Source organism: Pteropus alecto, unplaced genomic scaffold, assembly GCF_000325575.1.
Source record: "Pteropus alecto unplaced genomic scaffold, ASM32557v1 scaffold156, whole genome shotgun sequence".
NCBI lineage: Eukaryota > Metazoa > Chordata > Mammalia > Chiroptera > Pteropodidae > Pteropus > Pteropus alecto.
In genome coordinates this window covers 4,728,808-4,749,532 of record NW_006437746.1, presented here as the reverse complement: position 1 = coordinate 4,749,532, position 20,725 = coordinate 4,728,808, and the positions used below count along the sequence as shown (strand labels likewise).

Below are 20,725 nucleotides of genomic sequence, written 5' to 3'. Positions count from 1 at the left end.
AAAAATATTTTCAGTGGTGAGCAAAGAAAATAGTAAAATATGTTAATGTACAAATTTATTTATTTTTTAAGTATGCTTTCTGTGTTTAAAAGGACACAGCAAGCTTCCTGGAGTCTTGTGGAAGATCGATCGGGTGGGAGTAGTTCAGAGTTGGTCACAGTGAGTCCTGGCCTCGGTTGGAGGGACAGTTAGGGGACTGTCAGGCCCCAGCAAGCCCTCTGTCATAGGGCTGAGGAGACGGGCCAGGCAGCGGCAGCGCCCAGCTCACCAGGCGCCTCTCCAGGACAGCCCTGACTGCCCCCCTGACACTGCAGGTCCCTCCTGCTTGAAACCCTCAAAGACACCTGGCTTTGGGTCATCTCGGTAGAGGTGTCAGGCCTGGAATGTTCTGCAGCAGCATGGATGCCCCTTCCCCAGCAGAAGGAGGACAGGGCCCTGCTGGCCCCGAGATCCGGGCTTCGTGGATCTGGGAGGCAGCGAGAAGACCAGGAGGGAGTCATACCCAGGATGCTGGGCTGGGCTCCCCTGGGCCAGGTGGGCACTGGCTCGTGCAGGGCCTGTGCCACAGTGAGCAGTGGAAGACGGGGTCAGAGAGAGGCCCAGCCCCTAAAGGTATAAGGGAAAAATCCCATCCAGCTCAGTGGGCTGCATATCAAGTGCAGAAGATAGGCAGGTTGAGCAAATCTGCTCCCCTGGACTATGTCCGCTCTCAAGTGCCAGGCAGCCTCCCAGCCAAGTACCCTGTTGGGGTTCCATGCTGCTTGTCACCTGGGGTCCAATGTGTGAGATGTCCACTCACCTTCAGGTGGCCTCTCCAGGGGGCTCTGAGCCGTGTCCAGAGCCTTCCTGCTGCAGCACCGCACACCCCCGAGCAGCTGGGGAGCCAGGCGTCCTTTCTCCCCATTTCCTGAGTACCTGCCTGTGCCGGGCACTGGCCCAGGGGCTGACACACAGCCCGGCCTTGCCCTCCAGGAGTCAGCCTTCCTGGTGATCCCGGGACCTATGCTGGGCACCAGGACCCTCCCTCAGGCCAGTCTGAAGACCTTTCTTCCCTAGAACCGTCTGCTGGGCATTGCAGGGGGTGTGTAGCGAGCGGTGGCATCTGGGGCCTTAAGGGACTCCACGTGCACCCAGCCGGGAGACTGCACGACGGGAATCTGCGTGCAGCCCTCATTTCCCCGCTGCCATCACACGGCCGCTGGGGGGCAGCAGGAGACACCGGCCCGGGGCCCCTGGAGGGGAGTATGGGTCAGCACAGCCCGCTTTTCCCACTGCTGAAGTGAGTCTTGTGTCACTCCACCAGAGGAAGCACCTCTCTCCTTTCCCATGGGGTCTGTGTCACCTCTAAGTGGCTGATGTCAGAGATGATCCTGAGAGGGGGGCTCAGTCAACCCGAAACCTAGCACAGTGGGGGCCGCATCCTGGGGCAGAGCAGCGGCACCCCCCAGCCGCACCCCATGCCGGCCTTCCTCAGGTTCCAGGCACCAAGCACTCGGGGGCTGTGGGCCCCAGGTGGGTTGTCTGAGTGCCCTTCCAGCCCTGGGGGCAGCACCAGCCGTGCCTGGTCACAGGCAGCACCAGCCCTCCTGTGGGGGTTCCGCACGGGTATGAGGTGAGTGTGGACAGACTACCCCAGGATGTGGACCCACTATAGGCTGGCTGGGTAAGGGGCCACCTGGATGGAGGGTGTGAGGTCCCCTTAGCCTTTGGGCCAGGCCCGAGCAGCCGTTGCTCGGAACCAGGTTCCCAAGATGCCTGCTGACCCAGGAGCCATCCAGGTGGTGTAGGGGGCTCACCCCAGATAGGCCTGGGCAGGCAGAAGTGAGCCGTAGAGCAGAGGGTGTGTGCGCTGCGTCCTGGGGCAGCCTCCCTCCCTGGCTCAGTCAGGCTTGTCCTCGGGGCCTCTGGCTGCTGTGGCCTCGGCAGGGGTGTCTGCTGAGTTTTCCGGCCAGCCTGCCCCTTCTCTATGTATTTACTGGTTGTCTTTAAATGTTCCCATTACTCAGGCCTCCAGTGGGCACTGGGACAGAAATAAATCCCGCAAGGCAGCCCAGCCAGAAGCCGGGAATCCGATTCCCCCTCAAAGGCCGGAAGAGGCCCCTGTGCAGAGCGTGCCAGACCACAGCGGCCCACACACTCCACATGGGCACAGATATGGCCGTGCACCCCCCATGAGCGCACGTACACATGCGCGTATCCACACAGACCCTTGCACCACATGTACGCATGCAGGCACTCGCGTGTCCCACACACAGATTTGCTGAATGCACACACACGTTCACCCCACTCACACAGATTGACCTCACATGCACACATGCATTCACGTGTCCACACACCCACTGCAGACTCGATTCATGCACACACACATGCACTTAACACCTCCTGCATATACATGCAAACTCCACACATACCCATGCGTACTCTCTGGGGTCACAAACTCATCCTCAAGGTGCTGGTGGGCGAGGCTGTGGAGGGTGGGAGGCCGAGGCAGCCCCCGGGTAGCTCCAGGGGAGAGCGGCCTCATGGGAACGCAGGCCTGAGGCTGCCAGGGCTTCTGAATTTTTAAGAGAAACTGGAAAGCTGAATTTTTATGTGAAATATCCTGATTTTTAAATGTTGGCTCAAGATGTTGAAAATATTACGAGAGCCAAACCAAACACATCTCTGGGCCAAATTCCACCCACAGGCGGTGTTCTCAGAGCACGTGTCCACACAGACGCACAAATAGACACACACATATACACAGACATACACACAACCTTACAGATAGACACACTGGTACACACACAATACAAAGATAGACGCACTAAAAGATACACGTGCAAACGAACATACAGATATTTATAAGCACATATGGGCACAAAAACACACAGACACAGGTATACATGCAATAGAACCACAAACTGACACACCGTACAAATAGACACAATGGACAGACAGGCACATGAACAGACACATACACAAACACACATACATCAATACACACACACACAGGTGGTGATAGACACAGCACACCTGTGTGTCTCCCTGATGCGGGTGAGCTTGCTGGGGTCAGAGCCAGGGCGTGGGTCACACCCAGCCTGTCCCCGACTTACAGGTGCTAGAACGGGAAAAGCGTGCTGGGGCAGAGGGTCCCTGGGAGCGACCAGCTGTCTTGCAGAGCACAGCGTGCGGAGTAGAGAGGAGCAGGTGAAGGCCCTCGAGTGCCAGGCCCGGGACGGAGTTGGGACCACAGGCCCTGAAGCTCTGGGAAGGGAGCTCAGGTGGCCACAGGCCCACCCTCCCATGCCCGGGACCCCATCCTCCCAGCCTGGTGTGGCCCCTCCTCCTCGCCACTGGGAAGCAAGGCCAGCGGAGCCTTGCTTGGGGGCTGCTCATCTATCTGCAGGATCCCCACCGGAGCCACTGAGACCACCCCCCCTGCCGTGGTTCTGTGGGAACTGCAGACGGGGCCTTCCAATCAGGACCCCTGTGGAAGGCTGGAAACCCGCCTCTGCACCCCCACTAAAACTGACCTAGGGGTGGGGGGCCTGAACAATAAGTGGATAATTAATGCAGGCACATGAAGGGGTCCCACCTCCCCTCCCTCCCCCACAGGTGGAAGGACCGGTTGAAGGCCTGGAATCCTGTCTTCTGCCTCTCTGACCCTGGCCCCTTTCTTGACCCATGGACTGGGAGGAGCTGCATACAGGCCACACCCATCGTTTCTTGGCCCCCTTCGTCTGCATGACCTGAGGCTGAGCAGGTCACTTGGGGATATCCTGGCCTTGAGTCCTGAGGACCCTGTCTGTCCAAGGGAAAGCTAGGGGTCCTGTCCAGGCAGCCAAAACCCAGCCTGGGGGCCCACCGGGGAGCAGGGTGGGGTACTGAGCGCATACAGACCAGGAGGCCTGAACAGGGCCCTGACTGCAGAGGAGAAGCTGAGGCTCAGAGCGGGAAGGCGGCTTGGCTGGGATCACACAGCACACGCAGGGAGCCAGCCTGGGCCCGGGCCCCCGCCTGCCTCTGGAGTCCCCTCACCCTCTGCCCGAGAGGAGGCTGCTCCTCTGCCCCAGCCGGTGTTGTTTGGGTTGGCCATGGTAGCCTTGGGCTGGCATCATTTTCCTGGAGCTGGCTGAGGAGGAGGCATCAGGGACAAGCGGCTGGACCCAATGCAGCCTATGTGCCCAGCAAGCCCCAGTCCTCCAGTGCCCTCAGCCAGACCTCTCGTCTAACAACCAAGGCAGACCCAGGACCTTCTCAGACACCCCTGGCATGTCCATGTCCCCTCAGATACCCTCAGAGCAGGGCCGTGTCCCCTCAGACACCCTCAGAACAGGGCCGTGTCCCCTCAGACCCTGGGTCAGGGCTATGTCACCTCAGTCACCCTCAGAGCAGGGCTGTGTCCCTCAGACCCCGGGGTAGGGTCATGTCTCTTTTGAGCTCCCAGAAAACTCAGTCCCCTTTTCCCTCTGTCTCCCCAGGGTGAGAGCTGAAGGGCGCAGACCATCAAGGTCTGCCCACGCTGTGGGACTTGTGGTGCCCAGCTCAGTCCTTGTTCTCGACAGCCTCGCAGGTTGAGAGTGGGCAGAGCCATCTCCCAGATGCTCCCGGACCCCCATACCCCGCTCTGAGCTGGGAGCTGTGGGCTCACCCAGACCCCTGAAGCCTGACCTGGGTTCCAGGGGCCCCCAGGAGGATGCATTCCTTCTAAGGGGCTTCAGAGGTCCCTCTCCCAGCCCGGGCTGCCAGGAGACGGGCCAGAGAGGGCAGGGCCTGTCTGCATGCCCAAGACAGGTAGGAGCTGGCGGCTACCTCACTGGCCTGACTTAGAGTCCAGGGTGGCCACGGGGCTGAGGAGTTGGGGTCTCCTGGTGCCTTCCTCCCTGCCTGCCCGCTGCCCGGCTCGGCCGGTGTTTACGTGTTCCCTGCGGCTTGGCTGGACTGTGAGGCCTTGAAGGGAGAAGTGACCACCTGGCTCCAGCCCCTGCTCAAGGCAAACAGGGTCCTGACTGCCTGCCAGGCCCACTGAGGGCTCCCGCTTCCTCTGCCAGCACCTGGATGGCCAAGGCATGGCTCAGGGGCCTCAGACCCACGAGCCCCAGTCTGAGGAAGGGGACCTGGCCCTGGCCTAGGGGCTTGGACTGCCGTCAGAGGTCCTGTCTTTTCCTGGGCACCCAATCTAAGGAGGGAGGCCGGCCCCGTCCTGGGTGCAAACACCCTGAGGAGGGAGAGCCGGCCCTCGCTGAGGAGACAGCCAGTTGGATATGGGAGGCCTGGCCCTGCCTGGGGCACCAGGCCTGGGGGCGGCGGGGTACCCAGCATATCCTGGGGAAGCACAGTCCTATCTTAGGGGTCTATCTGAAGGGAAAGTGGTAATGAGTCTGAGAGGAGCAAAGCACTGTCCTGGGGACGGGGGACCCAGTCTGAGGGGTGAGAATAGCCCTGTCGTGGGGTGGAGCGGTCCCCAGTCTGAGGGGACGGGCTCAGTTCTGTCCTGGGGGCACCCATTCTAAGGGGGAAGGCACAGCCCTGTCCTAGGGATGCCCAGTCCGAACGTTTCAGGATGAGTGGGCCTCGTGGACTCTCCCTCCGAAGCCTCGCGAGGGGGAGTCTAGGCTAGAAGATGGGCCCTGAGGTTCAGGGCCTCAGTGACTCTGCCTGTCGGGGGTGGTGGCATGAGTTGTCCTCAGATCCCAGTGATCTGGAGGCCCCGCGGCTCTGAGCCCTGGAGAAGGGCACCGGACACCCCTGAGAAGAGGTTGGGGATCTGTCCTGCTTAGGTCTCCTCCCTTCAGCCAGTGCCTTTCCCGGGGCCCCTCCTGACAACAGCACCTCCCGCCCCATCACCATTCCCCCTGCCCGGGGCTGCCGGCCTCCCCTGACCCCGTGTGGCCGCCTCTGGGCTCCACATCAGAGCAGGGACCCTTCCAGATGTCGTTCTGCCCTAGAACGTTCAGGATTCATAGGAGTCCTTGATGCTCAGCCTGGTCCTTCCAATCCCACCTGTGCCTCTCCGTCATCCCAAGCAGGTTGTGCCACGTGGAGCTCCAGGGGTGCACTACGTCTCTACACAGTTGTTTGCCCTGCCCACCGTCTGGAGGGGCAGGCGGGGCTGGGCCTGAGGCTGCTCAGTGTATGTCCACACCACCCGCTGCCAAAGTGAGTTTGTGGTCCTGACTTCAGGACCCCTCACCTAGTCCCCAGTGAGGGGAGTGAGTGCTGTTGAAGATGGGGAGCACTTCCCGGATGACAGTCTGAGCTGGCGATGAGGGGGGGCGGGCCACACCTGCTTGTGCACAGGCCCAGAGGCAGGGGCGGCTGGGGATGCTCCGCGACTACCCGGCTCCACAGTGAGGGGCGTGTGGAGGCCTACAGACCCCACCAGCCCCGCCCTCGGGGCTGACTGCTGGCTCCCGACAGTTCCTGAGCCAGAGCAGAGACCCCAGGTCGCCTTTCTCTTTGTGGCCCTGGACTCCCCCTGCACCCTCTGTCACTGCTAGAGCTGTGTCAGGTCCAGGGTGGGGCCTAGGGGTCACGTGTGGAGGGCTCCCTCAGTGCCCCACCTCCAACAGGCATGGCATGGCCACCAGACAGGCAGGAACGGTCCTGTAGCAGGGCCTCGGGCTTGGGGTGTGTGGCCAGGGACCCAAGGGGTCCGCTGTCAGTCCTGGGTGTGCAGTGACTGGGGGCCAGCAGGTGGGGAGTTAGCTTAGGGGAGCCTGAGCCAAAAGCAGCCTGGGTCCCCTCATGGGGCCTAGATACAAGTGTGGGGAACAGCCGAGGTGGCAGCTGGTGACGAGGCCCGGCCCACTCCTGCACGGGTCCACTGGGTCGCTGTGTGACAGCAAACTCGACCCTCTCTAGACCCAGACAGTGGCCCCTCTCAGGACCTTTCTGCTGGACTGTGCCCCAGCCCCAGGGACTGGCCCATGGCTCCCGGCCCCCTTCCCTCCTGGAGAGAGTCCCCGGCTCAGACCACGGGCAGCCACGCTCTGCTGTTTTTTCTGTGTTTTTTTCTTTTCTTTTTTTTTTTTCCTGTTTTGTCCTTCTAGCCCGGCCCTGAGTGGGCAACCATCCAACCACCTGCCACTTGGTCCGACTATTTGCCCTTATGTCCATAGGTCCAAGCCTTGAGTCCCTGGTCACATGACGGTCTCCCACTCCTCCTGCAGCAGGGTGGGTGGCCGCTCGGGCGCAGAGGCCTCCTCGTCCAGCCCTGAGCAAGAGCCGTTGAGGAACCCGTCGTCCTTGGGCATGGCCACGGCTGGTGGTGTGGTCTGGAGGGCCGAGGCCCCCGGCTTGGTGTGGCCGGGCAGCTGGGGGTGGCCGTTGGTGGTGGCGGCAGGCAGCAGGCGGGGGCTGAGGGGCAGGCCGAGTCCCGCGCGGGGGCCTACGTTGGTCACACTCGTGTGAGACACCATCGGACCGTAGCTGTAGCTGCTGCTCCCGCTGCGTGCCTTGCGCTTGAAGTCCAGTGCCAGTGTCCAGCGGCTCCAGGACTTCTTGACCTCAGCCTGTACCTGGGGTGGTAACAGGAGGGTGGGCGGTCAGGTGTGCCCTTGACCCCTCTGCTACCTGTCCCCCAGACCCCAGCACTGCCCCCATCCCTGCTCCTGCAACACTCAGCACTGGATGGAAACAGAGGCGGGGGGTATGACCGAAAAGCTCCAAGACCAGGTGAAACCCTGCTGTCCCCAGAACACAGTGCCTGGCTGCAGGCAGTTGACACACCCAGACTCTACCAGGCTCAAACAGCCCCAAGGGTGGCCGCTGAGCCGGTCGATCCGGACTACAGAGAACTCAGCGTGGTGTTGGGAAGACACTGGGCTGTGCCAAAGGTGGACGAGCCCACACACCCTCGCACAGCCTGGGCCCGAATCCTCTGGAAGGACTTCTGCCTTCAGAACGTCCTCAGGGATGTTCTCGGAGGAACAAAGGAAGAACCGGGCAGAAGAACGGAGGGACAGGCCTTGGGGAATGCCCTGGCATTTCCGCACCCCCTCTGCCTTGCTCCAGTGCCACCTGCCACTTACCTCGCCATTGCAGAAACAGTATATAATAGCGACGAAAAATCCCTGTGGAGAGAGGGGTAGGGGTCAGGGCCAGAGCCGTCTGCAGAAGGTGGAAGCAGCACCCCACCCCCAAGCCGGGCCTCGGCCAGCGCACCTGGAAGGAGTTGAAGAGCATCTCGTAGTGCATCTGGACTTGCCAGAGTGTCCCTGAGACCTCGGTGTACGGCGTGGCCATGAAGACGATGTAGTGGACGCCGAAGAGCGGCATGAGCACCAGCGTGGATTTGAGCAGCTTCCTGGGCCGGCAGGGCGGGCGGGTCAGGTCAGGCCACCCCCGCTCCGCCCCCACCACCGGCCTCAGGTTCCAGAAGCCACTAAGGGGCCTGAGGCCCTGGCCGCCAGCAGAGGACAAGACAGTTCGCCTGGGACACTTTGTTGTCTCAGCAAAGTGTCCCTAGGGCCACCTGCTTCTGAGGTATCCTGGAGTGAACCATAAATTATGCAGTGGCCCTGTCTCAGGGCCCTTTGCACCTGCTGGTCTCCCTGCTGGCACTCGGTCACTCCCCCATGGCCTCATCACATTATCCTATGCCCCCCTGCCAGGTTTCAGCTGAGCTGTGCCTCCTCAAGGCCACCTGCTGCCCACCCGTCCCTCGGACTCCCTGCGACCAGCTCTTTGAGGAGAGGTCTGGGTTTGTCCCGCCCTTGCAGACCCCAGCTCTAGTGCAGGACCTGGCACCGAGTGGCCCAGGTTGGCTTTGGGGTGCCCTGAGGGCATCCAGAGGCCAGGCGAGAGCCCTTGGCTGCTGGGCGGGGCCAGCCAAGGGAGTCAGGAGCTGCGTTTTTTTCCCTTGAGACAGGTTCATTCTTGGGCCTCCATCTTTGCTTTTGTACATGGTGCTGGGGTTTGATGCCCCTGAGCTCTGAGGAGCCTGGGCACGGCGGGCATGGCTCACCGGTACTGCTGCCGCGTGTCACACCGGCCAGCATTGGTCTCCCGCAGCTTGGTGGCGAGTACCCGGATGATGTTGATGAAGAGGACGAAGTTGAGCTGTGGGAACGAGGGAAAGTTGCATCCCGAGGCTGCACCCCAGCAGGGCAGGGGGCGAGGACGCTGGGACCCACGGCCCTGCCCGGGCTCTGCTCTGCCACTGCATCTCCAGGTGGCTCCTTAGGCCCTCAGTTCCCCATCTGGACCAGGACGGGGATCAGCTGCTTCTCAGGCCTTGTGGCTCCGACCCTCGGGTCCAGGGAAACTTCTACTGGTCCCCGTCAGGTCCACATCACTGGGATCAGGAGCCCACAGCCCCACCTAGCCCTGTGGCCACCCTGCTCACCACAATGGAGGCCAGGATGGGCACCTGGATGATCCACTTCTTGTTCCCGGAGCTCAAGTCCCAGCACCTGGGGGAGGTTGAGGCATCAGCCCCCGAGCCCTCCTGTCCCCACCCTGAGCCTGCCCACAGAGATGCCCCGGAGCTGGTCTGCTCTGACCTTACTGCTAAGGACACAGGACAGGGGAGTATCTGATGTGGCCAGGCCTGAAGCCGCCCTCAGAGGCCTCTTTTGAAGTGGACTCTTGTGACCCTGAGGGGGCGCCTGGCTTGAAGCTGGACTGAAAATTCCTGAAAATCCCCGGGCCACTCAAGGCCAGGGGGCAGGAGGCTCCTGTCACATGCTTCACAGCGGGAGAGGGTCCCAGGGGTGTTTCTGGCCTGTTCGAGGCCACCGCCCCCTTCTGCACCTGGACCTACCCGGTGTTGGCTAGGGTGGCTCTCACACTGACCCACACAGCCACGAAGATGGCGGGCAGACCTGTTGGGTGCAGAGGGGGACAGTGTGTGAGGGACCGTAGATGCTGTCCACTATGCCTCTCCTCAGCTCACCTTGCAGGTGCAATTCCCGCCTTCTTGAGGACCCCTAGCTTACCCCATCCTTGTCCCTGACCCCTCCCACACACACCCCGGGCACTTGAACTGCTCGGTGATGGAGCCAGGCCCTGGCATGCATTGCCCCACTGCCCCAGCAGCCTCCCCTCAGGGCTCAGCAACCCACTCAGCCCTCTGCCCTCATCCTGACTCTGCAGCTCCCACATGCACACGCGCGCCTGTCGGGCACGTGGTGGAACGAGGTGTCGCTCACTCATCCATGCCCAGTCCATTCCCTTTTCCTCCCCTAAAGAATGCTACTCTGGGCTGGGGTTCCCTGTGGGGGCGGGAGACTATTGCCAGCATTTTTCTGTCCCAAAACGCCCACTCCCACCCAGTTGGAAAGGCCCCAGCCCCCATGATGGGGCTGGGTGGAACAAGGGTTGTCATTTCAGGCTGGGTAAAGGGCCACAGGGAAACTTTGGTGTGCCCAGGCCTGAGCCGACTCAGACAGTACACCGTACCTCTGGGTGAGCTCTGCCTCTAGGAAGGGAAACCCAGGTCCCCATCCTCCACCCCCTCACACTTCATTCCAGGCCCGAGTACCCTTGGGTAGAGGAGGATGAGACCTGGGTTTATGATGAAAAAAAGAGCTGTGACATTTCTGTGCCACGAAGTTCGGAGTGCTCCCTGGTCTGTGTTTCCTGCCCACTTTGACACCCTCTAGCTCCAGAGCCTGCGTCAGTTCCTGGGACCAGGCCCAGGTCTCCCCCCAACTCTGGGGCTTCCCATGGGTGAGGTCAAGGTCAGAGTATGTGCCAAGGAGCAGGGAGGCTGTGGCTGTTGATCTGAGGGTGTCTGGGTGCTGAGCGCTGGGAGGGCTCCAGCCACCCGGCCTACCCCTCTGCAGTCTGGCCAGTTGCCCAGAGCCCAGCCAAGCTCTGGGGCTGCCAACAATAATGGACAATTATCAGTAACTTGATCTTGGAGCGCGTGGGGGAGGAGAGCAGAGGAGCCCAGCTACCCATTCTGCAGAGGGGCCGCTGAAGCCCAGCTGATGCTGAGCGCCCAGGCTTGTGGCTCTGGGCCAAGGACCCAGTGGGCAGCACCACGAAGGGAGGGGACTGGTGGGAAAACTGGGCTGCGGATGGAGGGAGGGTCCCAGATTCTAACTCCAGCTTCAGGCTGACCTCTGACCCACGACCCCACTCTGATCCTGAGCTGAATCTTGACCTGAGAGTCCCTGCTCCCTCCTGGGCTGAGCTCCAACCCCAGGTTGAGCTAACTCCAGGTGAACCCTGACCTGAGCCTGGGATCGGAGTCACAGAAGGGTGGGCAGACTGCCCATCCGCTGCTCCGTGTCCAGGATGGGAGATACTGTATGGCCGCCTTACCCTTGGTGGTCCCCTCTCACCCTGTCACCCAGAGTCCCACCATGCCTGTGCCTCCCCACCTGCCACATCTTCGTACCCCAGCCGAAGACCGTGAAGCCCCACAGGTACTTCTTCTCTGAGAAGAAAGCCATGAAGATGAGGCTGTGCAGGTACAGCCCCTCCACCAGAATCCAGTAGTAGTTGGTGGCCAGGAAGTAAAGGAAGAAGGTCACAGCCACGCGGCAGCCAGCCTGGGAGAACGGCTGGTGTCACTGAGAGCCCCGCAGGCATGTGGGGAAGTCGGGGCTGGGCAGGGGAGACAGGACAAGGGGCTAGTCAAGTTCAAGAGGAAAGGGTGGGCTCTGGTCTGGGCCCTCTACTAAGGTCAGGGGCTGAGGGTGTGTAGGGGGGATGGTGCCAGGGGCAGGAGTGCCTCAGAACAGTGGCAGGGGACAAGGTGAAGAGGTTGGTGTTTGGGGGAACTGGGCTGAGGCAGGAATGTTGATGACCATGCCGGGAGCACGAAACACTCACAAAGCCCTTGGCAGTAGGGGCTGGAAGCAGAGCTGAGGGGTGCCGGAAGCTCGGTGAGATGGTGGGTGTGAGCGGCCTGAAGCCAGTGGAGGGAGGAGACAGGCAGGGGCGAAGGCCGGGATGGAAGTGCCAGGCACAGCGGGTGGGGCTCCCGCGAAGCTGGAGGTGGCGAGGGGCCCCGGGCGTGGGCCGCCGGAGGGGCGCACTCACGTAGCCGGCGGCGGCAGCGGCGGGCGGTGGGGGTGCCTGGGCGATGGCGCGCAGCTCTTCCTCCGTGAGGCGCTCGGCCTCATCGAGGGTGGCGCCGGAGTAGAGCACCGCGTCCTTGACGAAGATGCTCACGGCGCGAAGCATGAAGGACAGGAACAGGTGCATGTGGATGTAGTTGCGTGTGCAGTGCAGCCGCCTGCGGGGCGCGCGACATCACCGTGGGTGGGTAGGCAGGAAGCCCTGGCGGTGCGCGGTGGGTGTGGACACCCCGCACGGGTAGGGGTGCAGTGACGGAAAGGGAGGCACCACGCCCGGGCCCCGCCCGACCACGCCCTCAGGCCTCGGCCCCGCCCCTCGCCCCGCCCACCTGAAGTAGGCCAGGATGAGCACCGCCACCGTGAGGGAGGCCAGGGAGACGGAGTAGCCCACGGTGTAGATCATGCCCAGGCGGTCAAACACCTCCTGCGCAGGTGGAGAGACCCCGTCAGAAGCCTGGGACTCGGGGTGAAGATCAGGGTAAGGGTCAGAGGCCAGGTTAAGGTTGCTGGAGGAGTCAGGAGTAGGTCAGAGGTCACCAGTGGGGTGGGCTGCCTTATCCCGGTCAGGCAGGGGCAGGGGAAGGCTCCTACCCGTTCACGAGTCTCATTGGTCAGGAACTTGACGCATTCGCTGTAGTTGGCCCACGTCCGGTTGTGCCCTGGCACCAGCTCCCAGCTGCCATTGCGGTCACAGCGACGATAGGCATGGCCTGTAGGTCCATGGAAGGGTCAGGGTGAGCAGAGGGGTCTGGAGCCACTGCGCTCCAAGTCCTGATACCCCTGTGGTCCCCACCCTACTCCAGCCCGCCTTACCTTTGTGATTGAAGTCATATATGTAGTCAGGACAGGGCACAGCCACCACCTCACCTGCTGCCCCTGGAGGCCAGCACAGGATATGGTCCCACTCAGGCAGACAGGGGCGTCCTGTGCCCACAGAGACAGACAGACAAGGTGGGGGACACCAGTCAAGTCCATGGTTGCTGACTGAGGGATGAATGAATACACTCGTGGTCGCTGGCTCCCTCAGGGACAGCTGCACTCCAGGCCTAGAGTGTTCCTGAGATTGTATGGAGCCCTGCTGTGCCCTGCACCCACCTGGCCTCACAGAGTCCACTACAGCCCCTGTGTGCAGGTACTGGTGCTGGCCCTGTCTTTCAGATTGGCTGGAGGAGAGTCCAAGAGAGGCAAGTGATGTGCTGAGGTCATACATCCCAGGGCCCTGCCCTCAAGTGCTCAGCCCTTGGCTAGGCCTCTTTCTTTTCTCTCTGCTCTTTGGTCCCACCTTCCAGGGGTCCCTGGAGAGGGGCAAGTTCCCAGACTAGCTCTTCCTCAGCTGAGAACGCTTCCTCTGGGACCTTTGCTCAGGGTCCTTGGGCAGGAGGCAGGAGGGCGAGCTTCCAGTGCCGGCTGGACTCCCAAAGGGCTGCTGACCTCATGCAGGTGTCCGTCCTCCCTGCACTTCAGTTTCTTCACTGGGAAGTTGGCACTGACCATGTCAGCCCAGGCTCCCACCACCGTCCAAGGCCCGCCCTGAGCACCTGCTATGAGACTCTGGGGAACACTCGTGGGGGAGACACAGTTCCTCGGATCCAGGTGCTCGTTACAGATTCGAGGCAGGGTGACACATCTCACTGTGGGGCTGCGGCCTCACAATAGAAATGCTGGGTGACCTTGGAGGAGGGTCCCCAGCTTCTGAATCTTCCACTTTTCACCCCCCAGCTCCCTTCTTTCCCCTTGTCGGACTGCGGCCACAGGACTGTCCAGCCACCCTGGAAGGCTGCCTGGATGGCCGACCCACCCCGCCTTGGTCAAAGACTCTCTGTCCTGGGCACCAGATTCCCAGCCCCGCCTGGCCAGGCCCACAATTCCCTCTGGTCCCTGGGGAGCCACAGGGTGACCACAGCCTCCCAGATGTGGCCCATCTGGAATCTGCTGCCCACCCAGCCGGTTCAAACCGGCCTTGTGGCTGCAGCCCGGGCTCTGCGTTTGTCTCTCCTAACCTCCCCCGGGAACAACGTGACCCTGCCTCTCCCTCCCTCTCCCTCCTCTCCCCTCTTTGTCCCGTGGTCTCCGGCCCCGCCTTCCACAGCCACCTTTCTCTCCTGCCCACCTCACTGTGTGTCTCGGTGCATCGTCCTCTGATATACTGAGTCCCAGTCCCAGTTTGTGCCTCCTGGTCCTGGGTCTGTCTCTCCCAGCCTCTGCCCTTCTCTGTCTCCCAGGTTCTCTGTCATCTCTCTCCATGGGAGGGGCTGTAGCCCTGGGTCCCTCCTACCCCCCAGGGGAGTGCAAGGCAAATTCTCTGTCCACATCTCCTGGGGGCCAAGCCCATCCAGCTTGCCCCCTCAGCTCTGTCTCCTCCCAGCCCCTCCCCTGCTTTCTGGGGAGGGGCAGCAGCCTCTGACTTTCCACAAGAGGCCAGGAACTTGAGCTCATTTGAGGTGGACAGAGCAGCGGGTGGGCGGTCCCAGCCGGTCTCGGACGGCTGTGTGGCAGCACAGACATACCTCGGCGCCTGCTGCCAGTGGGCAGCTCCTTGTCTTCCTCGGATTCAGGGAAGAGCTTCCCGGATGACTTCTCTTTCCTGGGCTTCCCTGATGTGGACGCGGATGCCCATACTTTGTCTGATTCCATTATGTCAGCTAGAGAAACCAGGGCAGTTATGGTTTGTCGACTGTGCTACAGCAGGAGAGAGACCTAAGGCACCCTCCTGCCTCAGACTCCCCCCCCCACTTTGTACAACGGGGGTCACCCGCTGCCCCGCTGATACCCCAGGCTGTTGGGAAAGCTGGGATGACAGATGAGGAAGTGCTTTACAACCTGTAAAGTACTTGCCAGGTACAGAAGTCATCAGACGGGATGGAGACGGTTAAAGAGGGGTTCGGATGGGGGCCAACACCATGCAGGCGTGGGATCAACTAGGGAATGAGCAGTAAATGTGGGCAAGATGTGGGCACAGGTGGTGTCCTCCACCCAGGGTAGGAGCTAGAGCGCACGCAGGAGGCGAAAGCCCCACCAGGGGGCGCATGGCAAAAGCAAACAGTAGTGGTGATGTCAACGAAGTTACACAGTAAAAATGAAGCCAGATCAGAGCGCTGGGCAGCTCAAGAAGCTGCTGGTGTTGAAGACAAGGGCAAGAGTGAACAGCTGTCGAGGGTGGACAGACAAGTCTACCTGCCCGGTCCTCTGACCTAAGACGTTCGAGTACGGGGTTCACAAGAGACCCATAAGGGATGCTGGAGGCTCCATCTGAGATGGGGCCTGGCCTTTCTCTCCATGAGAGAGATGCTCGAGATCTCTCTTCCTTGCCGAAAGGTCTCCCTCACTCTCTGACTTGAATTCCTTAAACTTCAGCTCAAGCCAGGGTCCCCTGCATGTCAACAGTGGGAAGCTGAATACAGACCCCCAGGACTTGGACGGAATGGCTGTGTCCATTTTCCTGCCTGCACCCTTGGGTATCCGTAGGGTGGGGGGAGCAGGACAGGGTGGAGCGGGAAGAGAGGGCTGGACCACGAATGAAGTAGGGGTGGAAGGAGGTGCCTCCAGGCTTCCATAACTAGGAAGAGGGCTGGATTCAGGACCCGGAGTGAAGGGGGCCCATGTGACCCCCCCAGACCCTGGTGTGACTGGGCACGGGCTGGGAGCCACTGGTGGGGCCCGTGTGGGTGGGGCTGTGACTGCAGAGACCCTGTGAGTCCCCATGTGAGAGAAGCTCATGTGCTACGGTTGTGTCACTGTGTGCTATCATGTCCTGGGTGTGTCCCAGCATCCTCCCCTTCCCCTTGCCCCCTGCAGCCTCTGGGCCAGCTCAGGGAGGAAGCTGTTCTTGTCAGCTAGTCTTTCTGGGTCTGGACCTCTTCCAGGTGGATGAGATTAATCAGACAGATGTCAGAGGCCTGGATGAGGCCCCATCTCCGCTTCCAGGAAATGGACTCAGGGAAGAAACCAGCTTGAAATGGGGGCAGGAGCTGTGAAGTCAGGAGGGTGCCTCTCCCACCTTCACCATGGCAGGGTCCTATGGAGATGCTGTGCCAGTGGGAGGAAGCCCTGCCTACCCCAGATCAAGCACCCTCTCCTGGACATGACCTTGACTGACGGAATCATAGATATCCAACCCTAGCTCTCTATGCTCGCCCCCATCCAGCCCCATGGACCCTCTGATTCTCCTGACTCTGGACACCTCTGCTTGGCCCTCTCTGCTCAGGTGGCCTCCTTCGAAGACCTACTCATCCTTCTGGACCTGCCCGGAATTCCTCCTCCCCCAGGAAGCTGTCCCAGCCCACCCCAGGGGCGTCTAGCACCCTCGTCTGTGCTCCTGATCCTGGCATGCCTCACGGATCTAAGCCACTTGCGGGCGGTGATTGGACTGTGGCTGCCTTCGCACCACCCTGTCCCTGCCTGGGAGGAAAGGCTCAGCGCATCTCTGAGCCTGCTGACTTCGCTCTCCCCGCCCCACCCCGCTCCGCCCCGCTTCGCCCCGCTTTCGGTCCTCACTTTGGCCTGGCACCCCTTTACCTGAATCACCCTCCCCTCGTGGCACTTAGTCCTGCATCCCTGGCTCCCACCTTCCTCTGGCCCCGCCCTCTCCTGACCTCACCCCCAGACCCTCCTCCTTTGGCCCCGCCCCATCCAACTCCGCCCCCACCTGGCCTCTGCAGGACTTCTTTGAGCCGCTTCTCGCACTGGGCCTGGGCACGGTGCAGCAGGAAGATCTGCTCCTCTTTGGTCATGACGTCGTCTGCATCCACCTACCAAGTCAAAGGTCAGACTGCAGGCAGGACTTCCTGGCACAGCAGCAGGTCCCGCAACCACCCCAACCTCCTTGAGGGATTCCCCCCCTTTCCAAAGGCCTCGACTCCAGAATGTGAGAAATGTGCCTTGTGTAGCTCCCGTTTTACAGATGGGAAGCCGCAGCACCAAGGCCTCATGCTGCTGGACCAGAGGAAGAAGGGAGAGCGGGGCTGTCCCCTGCCTGCCCGCTAGTAACCCCGGAGGCTGCAGCCGCTGATATTCTCTGTCCAGTCTGTTCCCCGCGGGTGCATGGGAAAGGGATGGAATGTCCCAGGATGGAACCTCACAGGATCTGGCCGCCTGTTGGGAAACCTGGGTGGGAGTGGGGGTGGGCAGGGAGTGCTGAGCTCCGGGGAAACAAACCAGGCTCGGATTCCTTCAAGTCCTAGTGCCCTGGGGGACCTCGGGAGTCACCAGTTTCCATCTTGGCCCTCTCCCCAGTCAACGGTGAAGGCTTCAGCCCCTCCCACCCTTGTGCTCCCAAGAGGCAGAGGTTGGAGGACGTGCTGGCAGTGGTCTGGGTTGGGCGGGACACTCCCGTGCAGGCTGTGGGTGCGAGTCACCCACATGCCACTGCTTTTCTGGAAGCTCCCTGCATCCAGGCAGACCGTGCTCTGATGATGCAGACAGGCCTTTGCTCCTGCTGCTCCCTCCGCCTGGATTTCTTTTCTTCCCTTCCTTCCAATCTGCACGCATTGGCTGCCACCCGCGGGGACTCAGCAGCATCATTTTAAGGAAGGGAACAGAAGCATCTTGGGGATGGGGGAGGGTCTCACCCTGAGCCTCTCTCTGTTCCTCTGACTTCAGGTTGGAAGAGTGGGAAGGTTAATGCAGCATCCTGCCCTGGGAACAGCTCAGTGTGCCCAAGCCCAGCCATTCTCAGGAGGGGGCCCCACAAGAGGTTAATGCATCCCCTCAGAACCGCAGAACAAGGTCACGTCCCCTGAGACACCTCAGATCCAGAGCAGGGCTGTGTCCTCTCAGACATCCCACGGCAAAGGCCGGTCTCCAGTCTGAACGGAGCTTTGCAGGGTGGGAGAACCAGCAGGAGGCAGGGAGGAGAGAAGGCGGGTGGGGGAAGGGGCGGCGCCAGCGGATGGGGGCTGGCCGGCTGGCCTGGGCGGTCAAGGAGCTGGGCTGCAGGGAGAAGTTAATTGACCGAGTCTCTTGGTGGCAGCGGCAAGGGCTTCCAGGGCCAAGGAGTCTCCAACTGGCTCAGCAGCCTTGGGTTGTGCTGGTTTCACTTAGCGGAGGCATATGTGTGCATGCGCGTCTGAGCGGCGGCGCAGCATTAACTGGCCGCGTACAAGCTATTGGGCCGGTGTGTGCACTGGTGTGAGCCCCGTCTCTGTGCGTTCTCACGTGGGGATTGTTCAGCATGCATGTCGGGGATGTGAGCCCGTGGTGTCTGTGAACATGCATGGGTACATGTGCTTCTGGGCAAAGAACCGCGTGTACGCATTTGCAGTGTGTGATGCGGCTTCTCGTTAGGGTGATGTGGGTGTCCGTGCTTCTGCCTGTCTCTGGAGTCTGAGTTGGACCCTGAGATCGCACCCAATGCCCATGGCCCGCACGATGGGCTACAACAGATTCCCATGTGCTTGCTGCTGGCCCCCACAGCTCCTCTATCCTCCCTTCCCCATCATCCCCAGCTATGGCCGAGCAGGTTGGGGCAGAAGTAGCTGCCGGGGAGACGGTGCTTGAGGGAGGACAGCTAGGGCCTACCCTAATCCAGGGGGACTCCAAGACTAACCTGAAGTTCTCTTTGTGCCTCTGGAACTGGGGATCCTGAGGGCATCTGGCTGCAGAGGGGTCCGATCCCTGTGTAGCTGTCCTGCCCACCCGCCCCATTACAGCACCCCTTCGCTACCGTTTGGGAGGATGCAGCTCTACCTCCGTCAGGAACCACCACCGACTACTATTACCGCCAGTACGACCTCCATCAGCACCATCGGCACCATCACAAGTGGTCCACGAACACCCAGGGCTGTCTCCACCAGCACCGTGACCGCCAAAGGCAGCATCACTGCCATCTCCAATACTGCCACCAGCCCCATAGCCACGTCAGTCCCACCTCTGCCACGATCTCATCCTTACTCCCTCCCCATGTCCCCTTCGCCGCGACCCCTTCTCCTTCTGTCCACCTCCATCTCCCTCAAGACAAACACAATGCACCGTATTTTCTCCAGCTGATGGAAAGCTTCCGAGTGACTGACTGAGGCTCGTACCAGTCCTTAAAGACTGGCACCCCAGCCCTCTCAACAGACAGACTAGCCCACCGATGGTACTGATGGCCTAGACACGCAGTACCTTTAGGCACTCAGTCATGGGTTGTAAACTGCCTGTTAGGTAGAGTGACAGACAGGTGTGCTAACTGGGCGATGATCAGGAACTGGCCCAAGGCATCAGCTCGGCCTCCGGCTGCTGCTGCTGGCTTCACCCTCTCTATGGCTAAGAGGTGGGACACACTCTTTTCTGGAGTCTCGTTTCCATGGTGGCTCTGGGAATGCCCAGGAGAGGGGAAGGTATGTGCTTCCAGTACCCCACTGCCACCAAACTCATTCATTCATCCACGGGGATGGTGGCCCCACTTGGGGCCTCCCTGAACTATAGGACCCATTTTCTCTGTCACCTGATCATGGCAGAACTGCCATTGTAGCAAGAGGAATTCCAGCCCAAGTCAAGGAAGCACTATCCCAAGGAGGAGAGGGCAGCTCCACCACAAATGCACCCCCACTCACTCCAGGGTGCAGCAGCTCCCCTGCCTGGAACACCCCTGTTTACCCCTCCCTTGACCTGCACCCTCTCCTTAATGGAGATTCTGCCGCCAGCACTGGAGCTTGAATCCCGCCTCCGCCATTGTCAGGCTTTATGTCACTGTGAAAGTTGCTTAACCCTTGTGCCTCAGTTTCCTATCTGTAAAATCAGGATAACAATAAGGCTGTTGTGAGAATTAAATAAGGTACAAGCCCTCACTTAACATCTTTAATAGGTTCTGTGACTTTAAGCCAAATGAGGTATAAGGAAAACAATCGTACTGTAGGCTAATTGACACAAACAAGAGTTAAGTTCCTATGGCCTCTTATCAACGTTATAATGACATTATTTGAGGACCCGTTGCACTGCACGAAAAGCCTGGGCAGGGGTGGGGCCCAGGAAAAGCTGGTTGCTACTATTGCTACTACTGTTATTAGCAGCGACACCAAGTCATAGCTATGGGCCCCCTTGCTGCTGGGCGCCATGGGCACCCCCAGGCTAGGGACCCAGAGTGGCTGGGGGAGATCGTCTGGATACATGACTGAGTGCAGAGAGCCACAGTGAGGGGCACATGGGATGTGGGGCTCCAGGGAGAACTGGGAGCTGCGTGAGGTGCACTCAGCAAGCTTTTGGGGTGGAAGGTCCTCCCAATAACTCCTTGCATTTCTGGATCCACTCTGGACTCACACTAAGATTCAAGGTCACTTCCAGGCCCCCAAAACTTGGGCTTAGGGGGCAACAGGGCCCCTTCTCTGCCTCTGCGCTGACCCAGGAGGTCTTATCTCCTGGGAGTGGTGTGGAAAATGCTGACAGCTCTGACTGTCCTCCAGGCCTGGGGACTCCGCCACCACCCCCATCCCACCAGCCCCTCTCCTCCTGCAGAGGTCAGGTCTTCTCGGCCCACCTCCTGGTGCAGAAGGCTCAGACTTCCATCAGTTTAGGTCCAGAGAGTCTGTGGAATTTGGGTTTCAGGGGTGAGGACTGGGGCCCAGGGTTGGGTCAGGGCCAGGAGTCAGTCAGTCCATGGTCAATACCCACCACTGATGGGGCCACCGAACCCTGGTGCCAGGTATCCCACAGCGCCCTGCCCCCACACACAACCCTCCTATGATCTTGGGTCAAAGTTGACTAACCATGGTAAGGCTCAGCTTCAATGCCCG

The 20,725-nt window shown here is 60.8% G+C and overlaps 1 protein-coding gene across 1 annotated transcript in view; it reads right to left on the bottom strand.

Moving 5' to 3' along the window:
* Positions 1-6,991: 6,991 nt before the first annotated feature.
* Positions 6,992-20,725, bottom strand: part of PTH1R (parathyroid hormone 1 receptor) — a 24,767-nt gene continuing 11,033 nt past the window's right edge. The window contains exons 4-16 of the mRNA XM_006914869.1: positions 16,663-16,765; positions 14,525-14,659; positions 12,831-12,941; positions 12,609-12,727; positions 12,347-12,441; positions 11,980-12,175; positions 11,333-11,486; positions 9,749-9,809; positions 9,332-9,398; positions 8,951-9,045; positions 8,149-8,290; positions 8,016-8,057; positions 6,992-7,502 (exon numbers count right to left, since the gene is read on the bottom strand). Of these exons, the coding sequence (XP_006914931.1) occupies positions 7,125-7,502; positions 8,016-8,057; positions 8,149-8,290; positions 8,951-9,045; positions 9,332-9,398; positions 9,749-9,809; positions 11,333-11,486; positions 11,980-12,175; positions 12,347-12,441; positions 12,609-12,727; positions 12,831-12,941; positions 14,525-14,659; positions 16,663-16,765 (1,698 nt within the window). The 3' untranslated portion in view covers positions 6,992-7,124. The remainder of the gene's footprint in view (positions 7,503-8,015; positions 8,058-8,148; positions 8,291-8,950; positions 9,046-9,331; positions 9,399-9,748; positions 9,810-11,332; positions 11,487-11,979; positions 12,176-12,346; positions 12,442-12,608; positions 12,728-12,830; positions 12,942-14,524; positions 14,660-16,662; positions 16,766-20,725) is intronic.